This window comes from Pan paniscus, chromosome 1 (genome assembly GCF_029289425.2).
Source record: "Pan paniscus chromosome 1, NHGRI_mPanPan1-v2.0_pri, whole genome shotgun sequence".
Taxonomy (NCBI): Eukaryota; Metazoa; Chordata; class Mammalia; order Primates; family Hominidae; genus Pan; species Pan paniscus.
The window spans coordinates 221,420,646-221,441,844 of NC_073249.2; the positions used below are offsets into that span (position 1 = coordinate 221,420,646).

The 21,199-nt window shown below is 44.6% G+C and overlaps 1 protein-coding gene across 22 annotated transcripts in view; it reads right to left on the minus strand.

The window, feature by feature from the left end:
- The window catches only part of CAMTA1 (calmodulin binding transcription activator 1), a 982,737-nt gene extending 964,092 nt beyond the window's left edge, over positions 1-18,645 (minus strand). For 18 of the 22 annotated variants that reach the window (XR_008622215.1, XR_004670222.3, XR_008622217.1 and 15 more), the window contains exon 1: positions 18,513-18,645. Coding sequence is in view for 16 of the 22 variants with exons in the window: in XM_055104459.2 (XP_054960434.1) it covers positions 18,513-18,557 (45 nt within the window). In the remaining 6 variants the exon portion in view is untranslated. The remainder of the gene's footprint in view (positions 1-18,512) is intronic. The other 4 variants (XM_057300716.2, XM_057300714.2, XM_063595032.1 and 1 more) reach the window with 3 other exon arrangements.
- Between the last annotated feature and the right edge of the window lie 2,554 nt (positions 18,646-21,199).

The window sequence follows — 21,199 nt, forward strand, 5'->3', positions numbered from 1 at the left end:
GGGCACAGTGGCTTATACCTGCAATCCCAGCACTTTGGGAGGCCAAGGCTGGAGGATCACTTGAGGCCAGGAGTTTAAGATCAGCCTGGGCAACATATTGAGACCCTGTCTTTACCAAAAAAAAAAAAAAAAAGAGTTTCGCTTGTTTCCCAGGCTGGAGTGCGATGGCACAATCTCGACACACTGCAACCTCTGCCTCCCGGGTTCAACTGATTCTCCCGCCTCAGCCTCCCAAGTAGCTGGGATTACTGGCACCCGCCACCATGCCCGGCTTTTTGTATTTTTTTTAGTAGAGAAGGGGTTTCACCCATGTTGGCCAAGCTGGTCTGGAACTCCTGACCTCAGGAGATCCACCCGCCTCAGCCTCCCAAAGTGCTGGGATTACAGGCGTGAGCCACCATGCCTGGCCAAAAAAAAAAAATTTTAATCAGCTGGGCATGGTGATACATGCCTGTACTCCTAACCACTTGGGAGTCTGAGGCAGGAGGATCACTTGAGTCCAGGAATTCAAGGTGCCAGTGAGCTATGATCACACCTCTGCACTCCAGCCTGGATGACAGAGTGAGACCATCTTTAAAAAGAAATAAAATAATTTTAAAAAGAACCAAATCCCTGTAACTACTGAAACCACTGTGAAGGTTGTTTCTTTAAAAACATACACTTTCCTCTTTTGTTTAGCAGAACATACTCAGTATTGCTTTTCTGAATTTACTCAAGGTCAACACTATGAAACATCAATGACTAAACAGCTGTAAATTCAGAGAATTCAACAGTGCGCAGGCTAGTAGCCCTTTACATAGTTATCTCCAAACTACTATTCTTTCACAGTATTCTACCTGTCTTCTATAATTTTGTTTCCTCTTTCTACCACGAAAAATCAAGAACAACAAGAGATCAGAGGCAGGAGGGATACACTAAGGAAAAGGTGAAGGACTGTGCACACAGGCAGCCACATACACTTAAAGAGAGGCTGTTTTCTGTTTTCTTCCCCGCTTGTTTTCTGCTTTCTACCCATTCTGAAGGCAATGTCTCCCATTCTTACTAAGGATACACATCTCCATCCTTTTATGTTTACCGACCCAAAACAAGGGGAAAAGTGGGGAAGCCCACCCAAATAGCTGAACTGTGGAAGACCTCAAATGATACTGACATCACCCAAACTGCCTGATTCCACCTGAGAACACCCACAGGGCAAAGACCACACAGACCATAGCATTCCAAGGTGTTCTGCTTCTCCACTATTCAAAGAAAAAGTTCTGGGGCCGGGCACGGTGGCTCACGCCTGTAATTCCAGCCCTTTGAGAGACTGAGGCAGGTGGATTGCTTGAGCTGGCCAAGAGTTCAAGACCAGCCTAGGCAACATAATGAAACCCCTGTCTCTACTAAAAACATAAAAATCAGCCGGGCATTGTGGCATATGCCTGTATTTTCCAGCTAAGTCCTCAGCTTGGGGGACTGAGGTGGGAGGATCACTTGAGCCCAGGCTGTCGAGGCTTCAGTGAGCTGAAATTGTGCTACTGCACTCCAGCCTGGGCGACAGAATAAGACCTTGTCTCAAAAAAAAAAAAAGAGAGAGAGAGAGAGACAAAGAAAAAGCTTTGAGACAGTTACTACACCTACCACTAACTTACTCCACACACACCCAGGCTGGCTGACCAAGGACACTTGGCCTTCTATCTGTAGCTACACTGAACACTTTCTCTGCAAAACTCTATAGCATCTGAACATAAGACACTCCTTTAGGAGTCAATATCTTTTCTTTTACACTGTTTGATGGAGACAGAGTTTGAGGTGCCAGGACCCCCTGCTATGATAATCAGCTTCTCACACAATCTCCTCTCACTCTAAGACCCTCTAAATGATCAGCAGGCTGCTGGATCTAACCAACCTTCTTTCATAGTCGACCAGAGTGGGATGATCACCTGGCCTATGGAAACAAAGCAAATGGCTGAGAGGAGTCAGTCCAATACCCAGTCTTGAATATTTTTGTACTGAGCCATAGAAATGGGAGTCAGATGATGATGAGTACTGGAACTAGAGTCAGGACATGCAGGAGCCATGACTAAGGCCACTACATGTAACTCAAGCAAGGAAGCTACATGTGAATGGAAAAAGCCCAGCTCCAGAGAAGACATGTACTCCAGACTCTCCAGATCCAGTTCCCACTGCCCAGCTGCACTTCAGTTTCTGTCCCGGGAGGCTACGATTGCTTCTGCTCTTCTTAGACTAAAACTGCTTTCGCTTGGCCTAAACTGTGTGGCTTACGGGACTTGCAATCAAAAGTGCTCTAATCTAAAGCAGGGCCTGCTTACCTTCCCTGACATCAACCCCAAACCATCTGTTTCCTAGTGTTTATTAAGAACCTCAGACTTTTCTGAATGAGCTAGCCAATCCTCTTTACAAATATAAATATTGCAAATATTAAAATCTCACCTAAAAATCACTTTCTGTATAAATGAACCTCAGGGCCTGATTACCATCACTTTTTTTTTTTTTTTTTTTAATGTGTGATTCTGACAGTTTATTTAAGGCACAGCCTCCCACCTTGGGGTCATGAAAATATTGGCCATATATTTACTGTTAGGACATTATAACTAGTTTTCTCATTAAGCTTCAAATCCATTTGAAGTTTTTATTTTTTTAGTTGTGGCAAAATATGCATAACATAAAATTTACCACTTTAACCCTTTTTGAGCATACAATTTAGTGAAATTAAGGACATTCCTATTGTGTATCACCATTAGCCATAGCTTATTTTCAAAGCATTCTGAAAATCATGACTTTTTTATTTTTATGAAACAAGTGTTTATGTTCCCTCATCAAATGACAAGGGCCAGGAGCCTCATCAGTGGCAGGACTGTGGCAGGACAGTGACGAAGGTAGCAAAGAGCACCCACAACAACTTGGAGCAGCACCAGAGCAGCTAAATCCATCCTCAGTTCCTCCAGACATGGCCACAGAAGCTAAAGAGACTAAAAATACTTGGAGAGGACAGATAAAAAGCTGTCAAGGATATTTAGCCCAGTTAGAGAGGTCGCCACTATCACCATATTTGCATCAGAAAACACTCATACAAGCTGCAGTGGGAAATATTTAGAATAATTAGATTCAGTACAGAAAGCCTGATGTTCCTTCCCTCCCAGAATGCCTGGAATAAATCTCTGGGCCTTGAATTTGGTCAAGTTATCTATGATCAATTTCTGGAGGACCCCTAGGAAGAAAGACAAGTACTTCAAAAATGTTAAGTGCCCACTCTCCACCCTTCTAACTTGTTATAGCTTTCTTTTTAGCACAACAGCCTCTATCAAGAAAACCAAATGAGGAAGAAACTTCCATCAAAGCTTTGTGAAAGCAAATGATTCAGCCAGAACATTTCATAATGGCTGAGATGGAAAGGATAAGGCAGGGAATGTTTACACGAACACCAGGAACTTCAACTTGCCTCTCAGTATCTTTAAAAATGAAAGAAACTTCCAAAAATAAATTATGTTCACGGCCTCTCCAAACGCGAGGCCTATAGGAGGCCCAGGGAGCAGGTTCAAGTGAAGATGTGATATGATCAATGACAGTGGGCCCACAGCAACTCCCCAATCCACACGAGTTTCTAAATAGGAAGAGTCTTCATTTACTGAATTACTGGGAATCGATAGATTTTAATAACAGTTATATTAATCAACTCCAGAAAGTACAACTAAATGAATATAAATACTACCTTAAACATAAAAAGTCTGAGGTTAGCAAATATTTTTCATCTGTAATCATATATTATTTAAGTCTATTTTCCAAAACTATGAACCCTCATCTATGTCTGAACAAAGACCTCAGATCTGTCATACAGAATAACTATGAACATTTTGGTGTTGTACATCTTTTTTAATAATTTTAAATTTTTTTACACTTTGTTTGTTTTGAGACAGGATCTCACTCTGTCATCCAGACTGGAGTGCAGTGGCGCGATCGTAGCTCACTGCAGCCTTGACCTCAAGGGCTCAAGTAATCCTCCAACCTCAGCCTCCCAGGTACCTGGGATCACAGGCGCACACCAACACATCTGGCTAATTTTTTCTATTTTTAGTAGAGACAAGGTCTCACTATGTTGCCCAGGCTGGTCTCGAACTCCAGGGCTAAAGCAATCCTCCCGTCTCGGCCTCCCAAAGTGCTTAGATTATAGGCACCGAGCCACAGCACCCGGCCTACGTTTTTTAAAGTAACTATAGTATATTAAACAGACAGACCTAAAAAATTAAGCCCTCTATGTACCTCCGAAAGGAGATATCTGAGTGTCTGTAGTTCAAATCCCCCCATACAGCTTGAGTCAACATATTATTCTTGTCCTGGAGCAAGGACCTCAAAAGGAAAAGATACAGTTATACAGAATAGCTGAATATCAGGAAAGCAAGCCCTGAAATGAAATTCCATATCTCCGACTTCATTTCCTTACACAAAAGTCCCCCTCTTATCCATGGTTTCAGTTACAAGCGGTCAACTAAGGTCCAAAAATAGGTGAGTATGGTACAATAAGATAATCTGAGAGAGAGAGAGAGACCACATTCACACAACTTTTATTACAGTATATTGTTGCAATTGTTCTGTTTTATCATTAGTTATTGCTATTAATTATTAATAGTAATTATTATTAATGGGAAGGAACTTTCGAGGTCATCGCTAGGAAAACCCTTTACCCAACACATGAATCCCCTCAAAATGACTACCAACTATCTCATTACATAAGAGCTGAGGTCTGAGAAAAGCAAGATGAGGAAAAGCTGTGCTGGAATCAAGAGTGATAAATGCAGAAATACCATCTGGTAAAAGAAGGTATGGAGGCCATGGAGAGAAAGGCTTCTAGCTCCTGGTCCACCTAAGTGGCAGCAAAGACAGCACAGGATGCAGCTCTGCTGGGATCCTTGAGTCCTGCTCACCAGCATTCCCAGCTAGTGAAAGAGTACAAGCCAGGCACAGCGGCTCATGCCTGTAAGCCTGGCACTTTGGGAGGCTGAGACAGGATGATTGCTTGAGGCCAGGAGTACAAGACAAGCCTGCGCAACATAGCAAGACCCTTTCTCCATAAAATTCAAAAAGAATTAGCCGGGTGTGGTGGCACACGCCCGTAGTCCTCACTACTCAGGAGGCTGAGGCAGGAGGATCACTTGAACCCAAGAGTTCAAGGTTGCAGTGAGCTGTGATGGCACTCTAGCCTGGGTGACAGATCAAGACTCTGTCTCTAAAAAATTTTTTTAATTAATAATAAGTAACGAATAAATAAATAATAAATAAATAGTAAAAAGGAAAGAGTTTGAGCTGGGAATCCAAGTGGGCTTGTTCTACAAGCTGTCTAGGAAGTGCAAAGCCTTCACAGCTAGAGAACTAACCAATCACTGATTGGTTCAGGGTTAGATAAAAATGATAACGCTTTAGCCAGGCGTGGAGGCTAACGTCTGTAATCCCAGCACTTTGGGAGGCAGAGGCGGACGGATCATGAGGTCAGGAGATCGAGACCATCCTGGCTAACATGGTGAAACCTGACCTCTACTAAAAAAATTAAAAAAATTAGCCAGGTGTGGTGGTGGGCGCCTGTGGTCCCACCTACCCAAGAGGCTGAGGCAGGAGAATGGCGTGAACTCGAGAAGTGGAGCTTGCATCACTGCACTCTAGCCTGGGCGACAGAGATAGACTCCGTCTCAAAAGATAAATAAATAAATAATTCTGATGCTACCGCCAGTATTCCAGACTTTTTGAAACCTAATAATAATAGCCCATAACTTTTCATAAATTCTACAGTGGCACATGGCTTTGAAAATTAGGAGGTTTTTACAGAGCCCTCTACCATTAAATATTCCTTTTTTAGGCTGGGTGCGGTAGCTCACGCCTGTAATCCCAGCACTTTGGGAGGCCGAGGTGGGTGAATCACCTGAGGTCAGGAGTTCAAGACCAGCCTGGCCAACATGGTGTCTCAACTAAAAATACAAAAATTAGCCCAGCGTGGTGTTCAGCGCCTGTAATCCTAGCTACTTGGGGGGCGAGGCAGGAGAATCGCTTGAACCGAGGCGGCGGAGGTTGCAATGAACCAAGATCGCGCCATCGCACTGCAGCCTGGGGGACAGGAGCAAGATTTTGTCTCAAAAAAAAAAAAAAAATTCCTTTCTTCATTATCACTTGCAAATAGATTCTTTTATAGAAATTATATTTAAATAATATATAAATTATTTCATTATTAGGGAAAACAATGTCATTTAAGTCATCTTCAATGTTTATTCACAGTCTACTTGCTTTTATTTCCTTTCTCTTAGCAAATCTACTGAAAGGAGAAAGCCAGCTAACAGACCACTCTTCTGTTACCTATCAGATAATTTAGTTTAACCTAAAGGAACACAAAGCTCTAGTTTCATTTAAGAATGGGAGGACACAGGATCTGTGAGTTGTTATGGCATTTAAAAAGTCATCTCAAGACAGGCGCGGTGGCTCACGTCTGTAATCCCAGCACTTTGGGAGGCCGAGGCAGGCAGATCAGCTGAGGTCGGGAGTTTGAGACCAGCCTGGCCAACATGGTAAAACCCCGTCTCTGCTAAAAAAAACAAAAATTAGCTAGGCGTGGTGGTGCGTGCATGTAATCCCAGCTACTCAGGAGGCTGAGGTGGGAGAATTGCTTGAACACGGGAGGCAGAGGTTGCGGTGAGCCAAGATCATGCCACTGCACTCCAGCCTGGGTGACAGAGCTAGATTCCATCTCAAAAAAAAAAACCCCAATAAATAAAAAATAAAAAGTCATCTCAGCTGAACGTGGTGGTTCATGCTTGTCGTCCCAGCACTTTGGGAGGCCGATGCAGGAGGATCACTTGAGCCCTGTAGTATGAGACCAGCCTGGACAACAGGGCAAAACCCCGTCTCTACAAAAATTAGCCTGGCATGGTGGCACGCACCTATAGCCTCAGTCACTTGGGGGACTGAGGCAGGAGGACTGCTTAGGCCCGGGAAGTGGAGGCTGCAGTGACACAAGATCACGCCACTACACTCCAGTCTGGGTGACAAAGCAAGACTGTCTCAGAAAAAAAAGTGATCTCAAGAGTAAGACTGGGTATCAATCAAAGTGGTTGCAGCTTGAATCATCAATTCTAATCATGCATTATTATTTAGCTAAAATGATGATTCCTAAATATAACACGTTTTATTTCTAAATGTTTCTTGGCAATTGAGTATCCAGAAAGTCAGCAAATCTCCCACGAAAGTAGAGAAAATAAACTTTTTTACGGCTCACCATTCATCAGCTACAGCAGGCTTGAAAGATACTATGGGCCGGAGGCTTAGCCTGAAATTTGGCCTGCAGAAGAAAACTCCAAATAAGATTTCTTCAAGAACTGTTCTAACGTAGTACTGAACTGCAAGCAGTGACCTCCCTAGAGGAGAAACCGGAGTCAACAGCTACACGAGTGCACAATCCAGGGTAGATGCACCCTAAGTCCAATACAAGGAATACTATGCTAGTTCCACCACAATAATAATATATTAAAATAAAAGTATCAAACAATGAAGTTATTTAAAATATGTCAAAGGCAAGAAAATGCTCCAAAAAAAAATCTAAATCCATTACAAAGGTAATTTGAATAAAACATCATTTAATCTGTAGGCCTAACCTCTCTGAAATAAAGCATTATATAATCTTCCAACTTAGTCAAATTATACAAGAAATGCTACTTTAGGCCAGCTCAGTGGCTCACGCCTGTAATCCCAGCACTCTGGGAGGCCAAAGTGGGTGGATCACTTGCATTCACAAGTTGGAGACCAGCCTGGGCAACACGGCGAAACTCCATCTCCGCAAAAAATACAAAAATTAGCCAGGCATGGTGGCGCGTGCCCGTAGTCCCAGCTACTTGGGAGGCTGAGGGATCACCTGAGCCCAAGAAGTCGAGGCTGCAGTAAGCCAAGAGAGATCATGCCACTGCACTCCAGACTGAGTGACACAGTGAGACCGTCTCCAAAAAAAAAAAAAAAAAAAAAAAATGCTATTTTATAACAAAGGAGCCATAGCATAGCACTCTCAACTTCCTGTAAGAACAAAAATATTGTGTCAATATGTTCACAACACAGTTCAAGTCACAAAATCATGAGATAATTAAATTGACTTTTTAGGTTTCAATCTGTTTAGCCAGAAACCTTATCCAAACTGTACTGATGCAAATCAGCATGAGAACTATAGCACTATCAAAGTAACTCCAGTATCTTATCTTTTGTTTTACCTTTTATCAGTGATTTATGGGCTGACTAATGGTAAACTGATTTGTGCATGTGCCAGAAGTCAGCTCAGGAATACAAAACAGAAAAAAAATTTAGAAGAATCAGATTCATGAATGAAAATGCTGACATCATAGTTCAGTTCCCAGCAGAGTTTAGAGTAGCATATAAAAAACAGTGTATCTTCTGGAATGTTAAAACACCAAAGTCATTTCGTAAAGGAAATAAAAGAAAAAGTCATTCCTTGCTCAGAATGAGGGAATGGAGAAAAAAAGAGAAAAGCTCAATTAACAACCTTTTCCACAAACCAAAAATGAAAAATATACAATGTATACGGCACAAACTATCATAACTTCTAAACCACATAATTATTTTGTGTTATTGTTAGAAATAATATTTTTTAGGCAGGGCATGGTAGCTCACACTTGTAAATCCCAGCACTTCGGGAGGCTGAGGCAGACGGACTGCTTGAGACCAGGAGTTCAACACCAGCCTGGGCAATACAGCAAGACCCCACCTCTATGAAAAAGAGAAAAAAAAACCTAAGCAGCCATGGTGACACACACCTGTAGTCCCAGTCACTCAGGGGGCTGAGGCAGGAGGATCATTTCAGCACAGGAGGCCAAGGCTGCAGTGAGCTATGGATTGCACTACTGCACTCTAGTCTGGGCAACAGAGCGAGACCCTGTCTCTAAAAAAAAGTAAGATAAAATAAGTTTTAAAAGAAGTCACATTTGTTACAGGTGATGACTAGTTGTGTCTCTAAATAAGTAGGACACAGCCGCCCCCCAACCTTAAATCTTTCTCCCACCACACGGCATAACTTTCAAAAATGAGTGCATAATACAGCTAGGCAGTCCTCCACCGAAAATGACCCAGCACAGGCATACCACACCTGATTTTAAGTAATTCTGAATAATATGGGGTGGAACTCAGTGACCAGAAGAAAGCTCCTGAATTTTTATGTGAGGGAAGAAAAAACAAAAAAACAAAAAAACAAAAAAAAAAAACAAAAAAAAAGCCTTTATCTAATGATGTAATATAAACTAATAAAAAAGATTATAAAAATTTGATTTACTTAGAACTATTAAAAGTGGCTAGTCGCATGGATTGTTCATATTTTTCATCTCTCGGCAGCACTGAAAATACAACTAGTAATACAAACTTCTGTAAAGTTTAGACACAATTTACTAAAATCCTTTTATTCAGGACACTTAAGTAACTGATTCCTAGATGTCTAATGTTTCCCAGGGAATTTAAGATTATTACATTCTTAGAAAATAACAGTGACCCTCACATCCTTGGTGACCTCTCCAAAGCACAAAACTGTAAGGACATTCTCTCTTCTTTACCATTCATATGGCTTAAAGTAGCCATTCACCCAAAATGGATTTTTTTTAATTTAAGCAATAAACAATTTTGCCAATAAACATTTTAAAAAGAAGATCTTAAGTTAAAATGCAAACATGCCAGTTTTATCTGTAAATCTAAAATGTGAAGAGATCATCTCACATTGTTGCCACCACAAATATCTTTGAAAGAACATCACTACCCCCTTGTGGATTCGCAATAAAAAAATCCTTCTCTTGAATCTTTTTAAATATTCCATTCTGCTGAACTTCCATCAAAGTTTTCATTTTCTTCACTAAGAAGGGTTATTTCAATTACTTTTTAAAAAGACAAACAATGTTTTTCTTAAAACCAATCCAATCAACTTATTTGTCCTCTAAGCGTCCCCATTTTGGGGAGCATTCTTTATACGTGTACATGTGTTGATTCAATACAATAACCCTATCAACATTCCATTTCTTCTTCAAATATCTGAATTTATACTTCCAGTCATCACTTTGAGATTATTTTTAATCATAAATGAGTAATTTTTTCCACTCTAACATCTTTTTTCTTTCTATCTGATAATTTCACACTTTGTACCAATTTCTTATTATCACTCCCAAATGATTTGATATCCAAGTGCCCAGAAAACCAACAGGGCACATATATCCTCAGAAATGACTTTTCAGAAAAGGATTAAAAAACAAATTTAAGTTTTAAGAAGATTAATTCTTGATTGTATTAATATACCTTCAGAAATGACTCCTGGCAATCTGAATCAAGCACCATGAAGGAAAAATAGACAATAACTTTTTTTCAAAACTTGTAAAAAGAAAGGCTTTCTCTCTCTAAGTTGAAAGAATACCTCTGGTTGTATCTGCATTTCATTCTAATATAAGACACAAATACACCTTGTTGAATGCACACTGTAAAAAAGATTAAATGAACTTAAACATCTGATGTATCCCTTATTATAGACACTAAATTTAGCTGAAAGTATAAATCATCACTGCACAATGCACAGGCTACATGGAGAAAGAGTCATGACTGACTGTACTGCCCTTACTGGAAGTTAGCTCCCCATTCTCTTAGACATGTTGAACACAAAAATAGGGACATGGTAATTTACTACTGTCAACATTTATTCCAATGGTTAGATAGGAATAAATGGGGAAAAATCCACTTTGCAAGTGTTTTTAAGTGACTGAATACATAATCTTACCTTGTGGTAACTGATAAGGGAAAAAAAATGGAAGAGATACTGCATGGTCTGCTGAACGAATGAATGCTCTATGTCCCAAAAGTCACACATCAGCCCCACTGAGAATATTACACATCCAAAAATTATCTGCTTATGCACCTGTCCAAAACTAGTGACTGAACTGCACAGCAGAACCAATCAGAGCTAGGCTTCACAAGGTTTTGCTTTTCTGTTGCTATGACTGTTGTTTTGGGATTTGGGGGTAGGGGAGATATATATAAGGGTGGGGGATGTATTTTAGATGGTATGAAAAAATGAAGTTGGGGTGAGACCTATGCCACTTAGTCTCCACATAATAACATGTTTAAAAATATTAAGAACACAGCCCCAAACGTTTCTTTCAAGAAATGTCACTTTGTACACATGAAAACTACAAAACCGTAGAGAGCAGAGTGATGAACACAGCCCCAAACAAGCATATCTTCCTTGAAGTTACCTTCGGCTCACAGTCTCAGGAAAGGATATGTTACGTGACTTGAAAGCCCTGGCTAAATTTGAAAAACAAAAACAAGAAAGTAACTGCAAAAGGATTCATGTACAGGAGAACAAGCAACCATGTCAGGAAAGAGCCAAACACTGAGGTTGAATATGGAGGAACCTTTAAAAAAAAAAATCTCTAGTCGTTCCATCTTATGCCATGTCAATCAGTTCAAAGTAAATGAACAATCCTCCAGAAAAAGAGCAAAAGGGGAAATAATGTGGCTGACCCTTGGCCTCTCTTTGCAATGGGGTACATAATATTTCTCTGTAAGTCCAGGGTAATGAGGTAAAAAAAAAAATGCTCAGGAAACAGTACCAATCTTTACACAGGAGGCCCATGACCTTCTACAAGCAATGGTGTTCAAAGCAGAAGGATGCAATACAACCTTAGAAATATACAGCTAGCATACTGATGGCAAAAAAAAAAAAAAAAACCAAAACCACCCTTTACTCACCCTTTACTTTGTCCCATCATGTGAACTGCTCTCCATTGTCAATTTATACAAAGAAACACTTCCGGCCAGGCACATTGGCTCATGCCTGTAATCTCAGCACTTTGGGAGGCCTTACTTAGGTGGGCGGATCACTTGAGGCCAGGAATTCAAGACCAACCTGGCCAACATGGTGAAACCCCGTCTCTACCAAAAATACGAAAAAAAATTAGCCGGGCATGGTGGTGCACGCCTGTAATCCCAGCTACTTGGGAGGCTGAAGCAGGAGAATCGCTTGAACCTGGAAGGCGGAGGTTGCAGGGAGCCGAGATCGTGCCTGGGCAACAGAGCAAGACTCAGCCTCAAAAAAAAAAAAAGAAAAGAAACACTTTCCTTATAAATGCATGACAATTATCATGGGAGACCATCTATATGTTTATAAGTCCCTCTCTCTAATGACAGAATAGGAACACGGCTTAATCACAGGACTAAGGGACACTATATCCAGGGATGGCACAAAATAAAAGGATATGATAGTCGGATCAACCTCTAGCTCGAACCTGATTAGGTATTCAAGAAAAATAAAAAGAAAGATTATACACTATCTGGAAAATAGAGTGAATGACCGTACACTCTTATTCAAGTTACACAGACAAAGTAGTAAAGCAAGAATGCTTCTCACTCTCACTCTCAAACACACCAAAAACTAAAGGCAGTACTATATATAACAGGCAAAGGAACATTAGGAGAGGCCCCCATACTTCCTTGTAAATGAAGCCTCCAAATGAAATAATATACTTGGCTGTGCTTAAAGAAATTTATTGTATCAAGCCAAAGAGACAGAAAGAAGCTGGCTAAATGCAGCAAAAAAAAATTTCCAAAATCCTACATGGGGAGGCCCAGAGCAGAAAGGACCCAGTGTTTTATCTAGAGATGCTATCTAGTTACAAATACTATTACCAGCGGCCTTCTGGCTTAAATCTCATTCCATCTACCTATTCTTAGGGAAACAAGAAGAAGCAATGTCTTGTGCTACAGGACAAAGGGATGGTGGGCATCCCCTTCTTACTAAAAGGCTACAAATACAGTACATCTAACAAACACTTTTTTATAATAATGACAGGGCAGTGAAGAAACCTCTCTATGTGGGAAAGGACAAAAAATAAAAGGAAAGGCCGAAGAAAAGAAAGGGAGGTCGGATTTAAGTCACCTAGAACATTTAAAAAAAAAAAAAAAAAGGACAGGGTACATGATTCTAGAAGATACACACCACCTTAGGAAAAGATCTGTATAATGGAAATGCAAAAGAAACACACACATCACTTGTCAACACAAAATACACTCAGTCACATACTCATACTGCCAAACCACATACTACAAACCTCACACAGGAGTTTTCACAAGAGTGAAATACTAGCAGAATTGGTTTCTATATACGTTGTGGAGATGGTAAATCTAATTTAATAGAGGAAAAAAGAAAAGGGGCATTTCAAATTGTTAGTAATTTTTATTATTATCATTATTTATACCTAACCTGTACCCACAAAGAATTTGAGGCAATCTACAAAAATAATAATACCATTAAAAAGCATAAATTAAAAGTCACATAATAAAAGTGATAATTATATCAGATGCCTAGCCTAAGAATGAGCATCAATTAGGTATTAAATTTGGATATAATTCTTCGTGGCAGTGAAAATGTAACAGCAGCTCATACAGTTCTCACTATCTACTATGAACCATACCAGTTAATCCGAAGAAAAAAATATTTTTCTACCACTTCCTTATATAAAAAATACATTTGACTCTATGTTCTATAGAATGCCTAGTGCGATGCTGCCGTTCAAATATTAAATAAGCATTCCAACCAATCATGTATCTAAACGACCTAAAAGTTATGCCTACACAATCAGATTAAGAAGGCTGACTTTACTTTTGTCTACACACACACACACACACACACACTCGCTCTCACACTCTGCACACAGTCTGGGGGAAAGCTGCTAAATGCCTCTCCCAGTCCACCCTCCCACCCTCTTCACCACCCCCACTCCTGCTGAGAGGAGGAAAAAAGGTTCAACAAGATAGCACACTATTACACTATATCTTTGTAAGTTAACAATCCAAAAACTTAAAAATCAGAAAAAAAAAAATTCCTTGCAAGACTATATAAAAGACAAGCATTAAGACAAGCACCACACCGAAGGCCAGGCGTGGCGGCTTGCGCCTGTAATCCCAGCACTTTGGGAGGCTGAGGCAAGGGAGGCTGAGGTAGGCGGATCACTTTAGGCCAGGAATTCAAGACCAACCTGACCAACATGGTGAAACCCCGTCTCTATTAAAAATGCAAAAAAAAATTAGCCGGACATGGTGGTGCACGCCTGTAATCCCAGCTACTTGGGAGGCTGAGGCAAGAGAATTGCTTGAACCTGGAAGGCAGAGGTTGCACGAACCGAGATCGTGCCACTGCACTCCAGCCTGGGCAACAGAGTGAGACTCTGCCTCAAAAAAAGAAAAAAAAAAAGATACACTAAAATGTCATTAATATAAAAGGCTAACAAGATCCAATATGGTCTCAAGCAAAGTCACATCACCCCCTACAGCTCCTTGTACATAACAGAAGCTCGGTAAAGGTCTCCTGAATGAATGATTCCAGTCATGGGAGTATAAATACAAAAACGACTTCTCCCCAGAAGGGCAAATTCAAAGGTTCCACAAAAGAGTCAACTGACACAACTATGAGGGGAACAGAAGAAAATAAGAGAATCACCTTCTACTGCTTTTTCCATAAGGAAAGGAGAAAGAAGTACAACTGCACACAAAGGGGTATTTCCCCCAAACAGGAAAGGAAGAATGGCTCAAAGTAATGAAACAGCGGGGAAAAACACGTTAAGATTTTGAGATGGGCTACCTCAAAATCAGTCACAAAGAATTAAAAACCGAGCAGGACACATGGGCAGACATCCAGCATAAACAGGGGACTAAACTAAACACTACTCTCTAAAGAATAGGCTATTTCTGGGGGAAAGCCTAAAACCGCCAGAGCCTAAAAACTAAGGAAACAGAAAACACAGCTGAGCAGGATGCATAAATATGTCTCAAAGAGCAAGTAAGAGCAACACTACTCTTTTGAAAAGGAAAAGCTGACCCAATCTGACCTTGAGTAGAGGTTGCTCTGTGTATGTCAACACTCTGAATCCACTCAATGATGAGATGGAGAAACCCAACATTTGCAGAAGCAGGATAAGTAAGGTCTCCAAGAAGACAAAGGAGGAAGAGGTCACCCAACCTAGTCCCAAAAACTGGAGGTAAGGGGTGAAGGAGAGGAAAGAGTCATGTCCTAACAGAAAGTCAAACAGAAAGATTAAACTATGTGGTTCAGAGAACCCGTCCAGTCTGCCCAACTGCAACAGAGCATTCTGCACTACAGGGTAAGAGGAAAAAGCTAATTTCCAATCATCTGTGGCGACCAGTGACACAGAAACACAACCACATCAAACTCAAGAAAAAGGGCCCAGCTTCAGACAATAACCTCAAGTGTCTTCTTCCAACCAACCTTTACCACTTTTCCTTCCACTGCGCCTTGCACGGAGCCCCCTGCTTACCAGGGAAAACTCCCAAAGTCTCCATGGGGCCATGGAGGAACGGTAGGAAGAACCACCACTGGATATGGGATGACTCCGCTGAGTCTACACCATCTACAGCAGGTATTCGACTCTTCGTTTTTCCGAAGTTCCCTAATAACACCCCCCAAAAATACACAATCCCATCAAGCTGACTACAGACACAGAATACGAACAGCATAAAAACATTTAAAACCAAAAACAAGAAAATGAGCTCAAAAGCTCTACTTTCTGACATTGGGAATTAGGCCCACTGGACGACTCAATGCTAACTGAAAGGCAAAGTCCAGAAGTCACAGACTAGCGCTGACCCAATCTCCGATGAGCCACTTCTCCTTACACAGTAAACTGAGGCAAAGCGAGCCTCTGAGCTAGAAAGGAGCTTTAAAGGCCAAAGCCCCAGAGCCCAACGGAACTTGTTGGGGAGGATGAGTCTCCACACTAAGCCTGTCAAAGAGTAAGACTTTCCTGCTGAGTGACAGCGGCTAGCAGCCATTCTGAATTTCGTGAAAGAGGGAGAAAGGGAGGGAGGGAGGAAGAGAGGGAGGGAGAAAGGGAGGGAGGGAGGGAGACCTGAGGAGGCAAAGCACCTGACTAGAGCCGACAGGGCTCAAATCATTCCCCTGTCCAAGAGAAAAGAACTCGAAGAATAACGTTCCCCATCCTCTCATGAAGCGTCGAGGGCCTTTCCACAGGTACATTTTGCTAATTTCACAACCTCTCTCAATTATTTAAATGGCCAAAATACAGAAGGGACATATTTACGGTCATTCGTTCCTAGTTCTGTCACAGGAAAACATATTCTTCTCACCCATCTCCTGTCGTTTGCCCAAACACACGAAATCTCTTTCCCCTACACTGCAGTAAAGAAATCAAGAACTTTTCACTCTATGCAGAATCAAGCAACGAATACCACCCCTAAATTCAGAGTGCCAAAGTTGCGATGCGTATGGGCAGGCACTGTACGCTTCGCACATTCAGGGACTTGGTGAACATGCAGGATGTCGTTCTGCTTATTCAGTACAGTACACATTACAAACCGAAGAATGGTCAGAATTGGCCATTTATCAGTGATTCTTCTGCTGCTGCTTCTAAGCCTGAAGAGTTACCAACAACGTTAATATCTATCTGTATCATTACACATAAAGGTCCCCATATGCACCCAAAATGTAGAGCTAGTCATCTGACCCTTCCAACTTCCTGTGCACTGTATATGTAATGAATGTGATTTCATCTGTGTATACCTACATGTATGTATATGTAAACAAATGAATATAGCATCATGATCTGGTTCTCCAAAGCAGAACCGGAACAGCAAAAAACAGAAAGCATTCAAATTCCCCCTTCTGAAAGCTACAAGATCTAAAGAAATGTTTGGATCCCACAAGAGACAACACCAGAGCCAAAGGAAGGTTCTAGTACAACAAGGAGCACACAAGCAACCTCTTCCAGGATGGCATGTGGGCGACACGGGTGTCTACACTCCCTTTTCTGAATGGAAAGGCATATGGCTTCTCCTTACCCAGCCAACATGAATACAATTTGAGAAAATTAGAAAAAGTCAAAGTAACAGGCTCACTAAATATGGCTGACTGCGAAGCAGAAGCCACAGAGGAGGATATGAGTTCTCTCAAAAAACAATCGGGAAGTTTATATCCAGGAAAGGTTCAAGGACTCTTGAGTGTGGGACGGACAAAGTCTGGTTCTCACTGCACAGAAGACAGTAATCAAAACATCAAAAAACAAGCCCACATGACCCTTTTCCCAGTGAGGTTGTGTCAACTGATGAAGGTTGCCCCCTCCTGAGACACAAGAGTCAAGTGGAGGCAAAAATATACCCAGGTCTTCCTCAGACACAGGAGCAACTAGTGTGGCCCCTTTTCACTCAAGCACTAGGCACAGTGGAAGCCCTGCCCTACATCTTATTGGGGCGCCCACTCTCACCCAGACAAGGAACTCCGAGAAGAGAGAACAAGTCAGTGTAGACACACAAATGGCGAAAGGAGCACGGTGAACGTCCAGTTGTCTCCATAAGAAAAGGAGGGCAACTCAAAGGGTATTTAGGAAATGAGCTCGCCCTAACCCAGCAAAGTGTACGAGAGTATGCATGATCTGGAAGAAGTGTCTGCTTTCCTATTTAGAAATGACTTCAGAGCTGCACAAGCCCCCACTATCCACTGGGTGAGGAAAGAAGAACATGGGCAGCCCGAGTCCCCTTGTCCTGGCAAAAAGGGTCAACGGAGAGTGTGCAGAGGCCCCAAAAGAATCCAAAGAAGATGAGCAGATCAGACGGACCCCTGTGCCAAGGAAGGATCGGGGTCACGGAAGGTAAAGGGCAAGGGAGTGTGGAGATCCTCACTTGCCATAGAAACGGAGACCCCACCCTCCTGGCTGTGAGGGTGCAAGGGCAAGAGTAGGATGTGAACGACTGCGAGGGGCGGGGATGCTGCGCAGGCCCCCTTCCCTTCCCGGGAGGCGAAGGGGGAGGGGTCACACGAGGCCCTTCGGCCGAGGGACGCTCGGCAGGACGGGGTCCCCCTGGCGGGGAGAAGCTCGGGGACCCCCCGCCCGCTCAGGGAGGTGTCCACGGAGCTGAAGAGGGTGCCGGAGAGAGTACATCTGGCCCTGCCCGCCGGAGAGCAGGGGGCCGGCGAGGGCTGAGCGCCGGCCGCTGCCGCCCGACGGGGACCGGCCCGGAGCAGTGGGGCGCGGGGCCAGGAGGACCCGAGGCGTATAAACTTTCCGCCCCGCGGCCCCCACCGTGGACCCAGCGCCGGGGGTGCGGGGGCCGCGCAGCGGGCTCGGGAGCGGCGGGGATGCCCGGTCCGGGTGGGGGAGGCGCCGGCCCTCCGCCGGCTCCTCCTCCTCGCTGGGCCCGGTCCCCGCCCCGCGAGCCCCCCGCCCCCTCCGGCCCCAGCCCGCCCCCGGGGGTGGGGTGTGGGGCGCCGCGCTCCGCCGGCCCCGCGAGTCACCTCAGGACTCGGCCGCGCTCCGCCCCCCCACCCCGCCGGCCCCCTCCCCGGCCGGGTCGCCCGCCCGCCCGCCCGCCGCGCCCCCGCGCTCCCGCCCGGCGCCGCCGATGCCCGGGATGTCCGGCGGGGCCGGGTCCCGCCGCCCGCCGCGCCGCCCCCCAGCCCCTCGCGCTCCGGCTCTTACCTTCCGGCTTGTTTTCGGCAGCCATTTCCCCTCCGCGCGCCACATCCTCCTCCTCCTCGCGACCGGGACCCCGAGCGCGCGCCTCGTACCGCCGCCGCCGCCGGCCCAGCCACCCCGCCGCCGCCGCGCACCCGCCCTGGCCCCGCCCCGCGGCCCACGCACAGCTCCCGTTGGGCCGTGCGGCTGCCACTCATCGCTCCCGCCACCAATCGCCCCGCACCAGGGGTCTCACTACTCTCCGGGAGGAGCGTCCTATCCATCCGGCCCATTGGCTGGTCACCACCCAACGGACTGAAAGGATTGGTCAAGAATCAACGCCCCCTCCCCACCCACTCCCAGGAAAGCCCGCCTTCCGGACCTAAACAAAGCTTCCTAGTGGCCAGAACCCGAAAGAACTGTCCAATCAGGACGGGCCCGACACGGAATATTTCCTCGAGGCCGAGACGTGGCGTTTTGATTGGGCGTCACTACAGTGTTTCCCAGGCCGTCCAGACCAATCAAAGGGGGTTCCCGGAACTCGGGAGCGGCGAAGGGAAGCCCCGCCCCCGAGCGTGACCGTCATGAGGAAGGCGCTCCCTCATTGGCACGCTGGGGCTTTTCCCGCGTGCTCCCGGGGCTGAAGGACGTTCCCGGGGAAGCCGCTGCTGGCGCGTGGGGTCCCGGTGGCTGTGGGGGACGCGCCGGGATCTCCGGGATCCCGCAGCCCGCCGCCGCCGCCGGTGGGGAGCCGGACGCGGGGGGCCTCGGGGCTGAGGTCCGCAGGGGTGCCGCGCCCTGGAGTCCGGCTGCCTAGGAGTCCGGGCGTCGCTGCCAGCCGTGGGGGAGGGGCGAGCCTCCCGCCAGGCCCCGCCCCCTCGGCGCCGCGTCCCCACGGCCCCGGCGCCGCCCGCCTGCGCCCGCCTCCTGTGCCCGCCCCCGGTGAGCTCCGTTGTCCCCTTTTCTGGCGGCTTAAAATACCGAAACTTTATTTTGGTCACGTTGCCCATGTGACCCGCGGAGCGGATGACTCATGGATGCCTGTCCCAGGATGAGGCCGCCGGCCGAAAGCAGAGAAGCGCCAGCCCCGGCCGCCCGGGTGGAGCGCGGGGCAGCCGAGTTTCCCACCCTCCTCAATCCGGGGAGTCCGCGCGGGGCTTTTCCTAATAAATAGCCAGGCACCCGCTGCCCTCGCGCTGCGTACGGGAGGACGTGCCCCCCGGGAGGTGGGCGCCCGCCAGGTGCCCCGGGAACGAGCCTAGGAACCGGGTCCGCCGAGTGCGGCTCTCGGGGCGGCTAGGCGTGCGGGTGGCTGGGCAGCGCTCCCAGGGACCGGCCTCTCTCCGGAGAAAGTAAGGAATTCTGCTCCTGGGCAGGTAATATCGGAAACAAAAGGAGAGGCTGCAATCGCAAATTATTTAAAAAGAAAAAAAAGGAAAGAAAAGTTGAATGTAAGAGCTCCAGCCCCTCAATGTGATCTTGTACGGTTTGCAGTAAGAACATTTCATTCTTCCGCATTTTATTTTTCCTTTTGCTACTGTTGGTGACAACTAGCAAAATAAGCGAAAAATCCTCGTTCAAGTGTTCTGGCATTAAGATTGACTGTCACACTGAATTCTGTGCCAATCCTAACAACATGTGTTCTTTTTCTGGTCTTCACAAGTAAGAATGTCTTAGGTTTTCCAGAAATAAAGATGTCCCAAGAGAATGTTTTGTGTTACACACTCATTCTTCAAGAAACTTTAATTTTATGAGCCTCAAAAATTGCAAAAATTTAACAACGGGGGGACAATATTTTATCGATTAGCATTCTTAATAGCACCTATGTTGACGATTTGTGTGGAGAAACGGATTCTTAAAAGTGCTGGTGGCATTGTAAATTAGTATATTCCTTTCGAAAAGCAATTTTACAGTATGTATTAAAAGCCATAAAAATGTCTGCATCTTTTGACCCAGTGATCTTACTTCTGGGAATCTGTTCTAAGGAAATAACACTAAATGCCAGAAAAGCTGTATGTGTGAAGGTATTCTTCACAGGATCACTGTACTTAACTACAACAAAAAATTGGGAGCATCCTACATGTGCTAATATTGGGTATTTAGTAAATTGTGTTACATCTACACAGTGGAACATTATGCTAGTTGTAGACATCAGAAACAGAAAATACCCATTGCTAGATAGAGGGGGCAATACCCAAAATTATGGTGTTCATTTATGAGGTGAGATGATAGGCTAAAAAAACTGCATTTTAAAAAAGACCGATACAGGCCGGGTGCAGTGGTTCACGCCTGTTAATCCCAGCACTTTGGGAGGCCAAGGTGGGCAGATCACTTGAAGCCAAGAGTTCGAGACCAGCCTGGCCAGCATGACAAAACCCCGTCTCTACTAAAAATATAAAAATTAGGTGGGCAAGGTGGCAGGCGCCTGAGGTCTCAGCTACTTGGAAGGCTGAGGCAAGAGAATTGCTTGAACCCAGCGAGCGGGCAGAGGTTGCAATGAGCCAATATCGCACCACTGCACTCCAGCTTGGGTGACAAGAGCAAGACTCCACCTCAAAAAAAAAAAATAGACTGATAACATACACCAAATAAATGACGTATGGGGGATTATAAGTGAGTTTTTTTTAATTGCCTATTTTCTATAATATAGCTGTTTTTGTTGTTGTTTTTTGGGTTTTTTTTTTTGGTTTTTTTGAGATGGAGTTTCGCTC